At 37.8% G+C, this 3,459-nt stretch overlaps 1 protein-coding gene across 1 annotated transcript; it reads left to right on the top strand.

Annotated features, from left to right (window-relative positions):
* Positions 1-2,885: 2,885 nt before the first annotated feature.
* Positions 2,886-3,221, top strand: LOC142163398 (uncharacterized). Its single transcript, XM_075220681.1, has one exon. The coding sequence runs from the start codon at positions 2,886-2,888 to the stop codon at positions 3,219-3,221; it is 336 nt and encodes a 111-aa protein (XP_075076782.1).
* Positions 3,222-3,459: the final 238 nt, after the last annotated feature.

Raw genomic sequence — 3,459 nt, 5'->3', positions numbered from 1 at the left:
TAATTCGATTCAAAGAAGGGTCCTCAATCACAGTAAGTATAAGCGGTAGCAAAAATCATGTAACATCAAATATATTTAATAAAATCAAGATAATTAAGCCAATAATAAAAACAGTTAAGCGACCGTGCTAGAATCACGGAATTCGGAAATGCCTAACACCTTCTTCCGGATTAACAGAATTCCTTACTCAGGATTTCTGGTTCGCAGAATAATAAACAGAGTCATATTCTCCTCGATTCAGGGATTATAATTGGTGACTTGGGACGCCTTAAAATTTCCAGGTGGCGACTCTAAAACAAATAAACAAATCCCGTTTCGACTGTCCTTCAATTGGAGAAAACTCCCCACGCGCCCCGCGGGCGCGGCAAAAAGGAGGTGCGACACATATATGAATAAAGGCAAAGACCCTTGCTTTATTATTAATTATAGAAGCCTTTTATACAAAGGTTACATGAATATAATAAAGGAAAGGAAGCAAAGAATCAAGAATATTATTTACATAGGTTCATATATGAGGAATGCTATTAACGGAGCAATATATCAGAAGAAACTATAATAATCATATGATGACTGAGTCTCCACTAGAAGATATTTTCTTGTCAACTGTTATATAATTCGGTCAAATATTTCAAAATACAATGGTACATTTAAACGAATAATACAACAGAAAATAACTGTAAACATGTTAAGTGAATATTTTAATAAAAGCACAGAGATTGAGCCAAAGTTAGTTGATTTTAATGAACCCATGTCGAAGCATATCTCCACCCCAAGACCCAGAGAATCGATTCATTCTTGAATATGTGAAGAATATTGTCATCATAAGATATTGATTTAAAACGTATTTGGATGATGGTGGTCTTCTTATGTGCAGATCATGGTAATATGTTTAATATCTAAATTTGAGAATTCAAACAAGTATTACAAGATACACAGCTTAAAGGTGACTTCAAGAGAAGTGTGTTTGGCCACTTCTTAAAAATTTCAAAACGGTGAAAGGCTCAAGTTGAACTACTTATTTCACCCTTGGTCCTTTAGGATACCCTTGGTCCTTTTATTTAACCTTTACAACAAACAAAAAAAGACAATTGCATAATAAGTCAAAAATAGACACTACTTATTAATAATTACCATTAAGTCATGCAATCAAAAATAGGTAAAAAAAATTTATCAATGATATACAACATTCAATAAATCTAGGCAAAAAAGATTTTTTAAAATTAAGTATGGTTGGAATTCATTGAAAACACATAGATGAAGCAATATAGAAAACTTGAGAAAGTCTGGAAGTAATTTATACTGGTTTGGAGCCAAAATTTATTGGTGAAACACAAATATGATACACGCGGAATACATATGGGATACACATCTCATCTTCTTTTATGTTCATCTTCTATTTTCGAATTTGACTCAAATTGCAATTAAAATCATGTCACATCTCCATCAAATTATCTCAAATTGCGATTCAGCTTCCTTAAGATGTACATGATCTATTCGAACAATACCCAGAAAAAAGGTCAATTTTAAAAATTTGAATTTTCAAATTCAAGCTTAAGTGAGCTTTAGTCATAATTTTTTTAGAAACATCTGTCCTAATTTTTATAAAAAAACAAAGTTTCAAAGTATTTTTAGAATAATTGTTGATAATTTTAATATTTATAATAGCTAAGGGAATTTCATTAAATTGTCATTTATTATATAATACGATATAGTCAAATCAAACAATAAATATGTTATTAAACCACAATAAATAATACAATCTATATAAACAATTGTATTCACTAAAAAAATGGCAGCCTAGTGTACTAAGTTCTTGTTATGCGCAGGATCCGGGGAAGCGCGGACCACAAGGGTCTATTGAACTCAGTATAATATAATAAAGTACAATATGATACGCTGCACATTTGGCTCTCTCCATGTATAACATTTCTCCATTTTATCCACTGCCATTTTATTTTAATTATACTTGTCCACTTATAAATTTAAGGGCCAATATTTGTTTAACTAAACCAACCCCTCAATTATAAGTTGAGAATTGAATCTTGGAACATAGGGATGCTAACGGTAAGTCTATTGAGTTGGCGAAGATAATCCAGAAGAGAAAGTTGAATATAGCATGTGTTCAGGAGATTGGGTGGGTAGGATCGACGGCGAGGAATGCGGATAGGTGGTATTCTGGAGGCTCGAAGGGTAAGAACGGAGTGGGTATTTTGGTGGACAGGGAACTTAGAGAGATGGTGGTAGAGTTAGGCGGGTGAGCGATAGATTAATGGCTATTAAGTTAGAGGTTGGTGGGCACACTCTGAATGTCATTAACGCTTACGCTCCTCAAGCGGGCTTGGATGAGGAGGTTAAGACGCATTTCTGAGAGGGTTTGGATGAGGTAGTGCATGATATTCCACCCACGGAGAAGTTATTTATAGGAGGAGATATCGAGTCGTTTGCTTGTGGCTATGGCGAGGTTCATGACGGATTTGGCTTTGGGGATTGGAACAGAGGTGGCACTTCTCTGTTAGATTTCGCTAAGGAATTTGAGTTGGTGATTGCAAACTCTAGTTTTCCGAAGAGGGGAGAGCAATTGGTTACTTTTTAAAGTTCGGTGGCTAAGACCCAGATTGACTATCTACTTCTAAGGAGGTGTGATAGAGGATAGTGCAAGGATTGCAAGATTATCCCAAGTGAGAAGAACGTGGTGTCATTGTGTGTGATAGGCTCTTGGTGATGGACGTCAACATCATGATAAGGAGGAAGAAGAACATGGTTTGGGGCCATCCAAGGACTAGGTGAAGTACCTTGACAAAGGATAAAGCTCAGGAGTTGGAAGGAGGTTGTTGGCTATGGGGGCCTAGAGGAGCAGTGAGGACGCGAGCGATATGTAAAAAATAATGGCAAACTGTATAAGGGAGGCTGCGAGAGAGGTGTTAGGAGTCTCGAAGGGTTACTTGGGCTGTCACAGGGGCGACTGGTGGTGGAACGCCGAGGTCCAGGGAAAGGTGGAAGAAAAGAAAGCGGCGTATCGGAGGTTAGTGGAGAGTACAAATGAGGAGGAAAGGAGGATGAACAGAGAAAGATATAAGATAACTAGGAAGGTGGCAAAGTTAGCGGTCACGGAGGCTAAGACTGCAACATTTGGTCACCTGTACGAAGAGCTGGGGGACAAATGCGGGAACAAGAAGTTATTACGGATGGCCAAGGTGAGAGAGAGGATGGCTCGTGTCTAGATCAAGTGAGGTGCATCAAGGATGAGGAAGGTAGAGTGTTGATGGAAGATGCTTAGATTAAGCAGAGATGGCAGGCCTCCTTTCATGAACTGCTGAATGACGAAGGTGATAGAGATATTGTGCTAGGGGAATTGGAGCACTCTAATAGTCACCAAGATTTTAGCTATTGTAGGCACATTAAGGTCGAGGAGGTCGTAGAGGCTACGCATAAGATGCGCAGGGGTAGAGTGACCGGGCC

The sequence above is a fragment of the Nicotiana tabacum genome, chromosome 8, assembly GCF_000715075.1.
Source record: "Nicotiana tabacum cultivar K326 chromosome 8, ASM71507v2, whole genome shotgun sequence".
NCBI classification, from domain to species: domain Eukaryota; kingdom Viridiplantae; phylum Streptophyta; class Magnoliopsida; order Solanales; family Solanaceae; genus Nicotiana; species Nicotiana tabacum.
This window is presented reverse-complemented; position numbering and strand designations above follow the sequence as displayed.

Bases quoted from the DNA above. Each gene is read 5' to 3' on its own strand.
- LOC142163398 (XM_075220681.1), top strand. From the start codon at position 2,886: ATGGCAAACTGTATAAGGGAGGCTGCGAGAGAGGTGTTAGGAGTCTCG.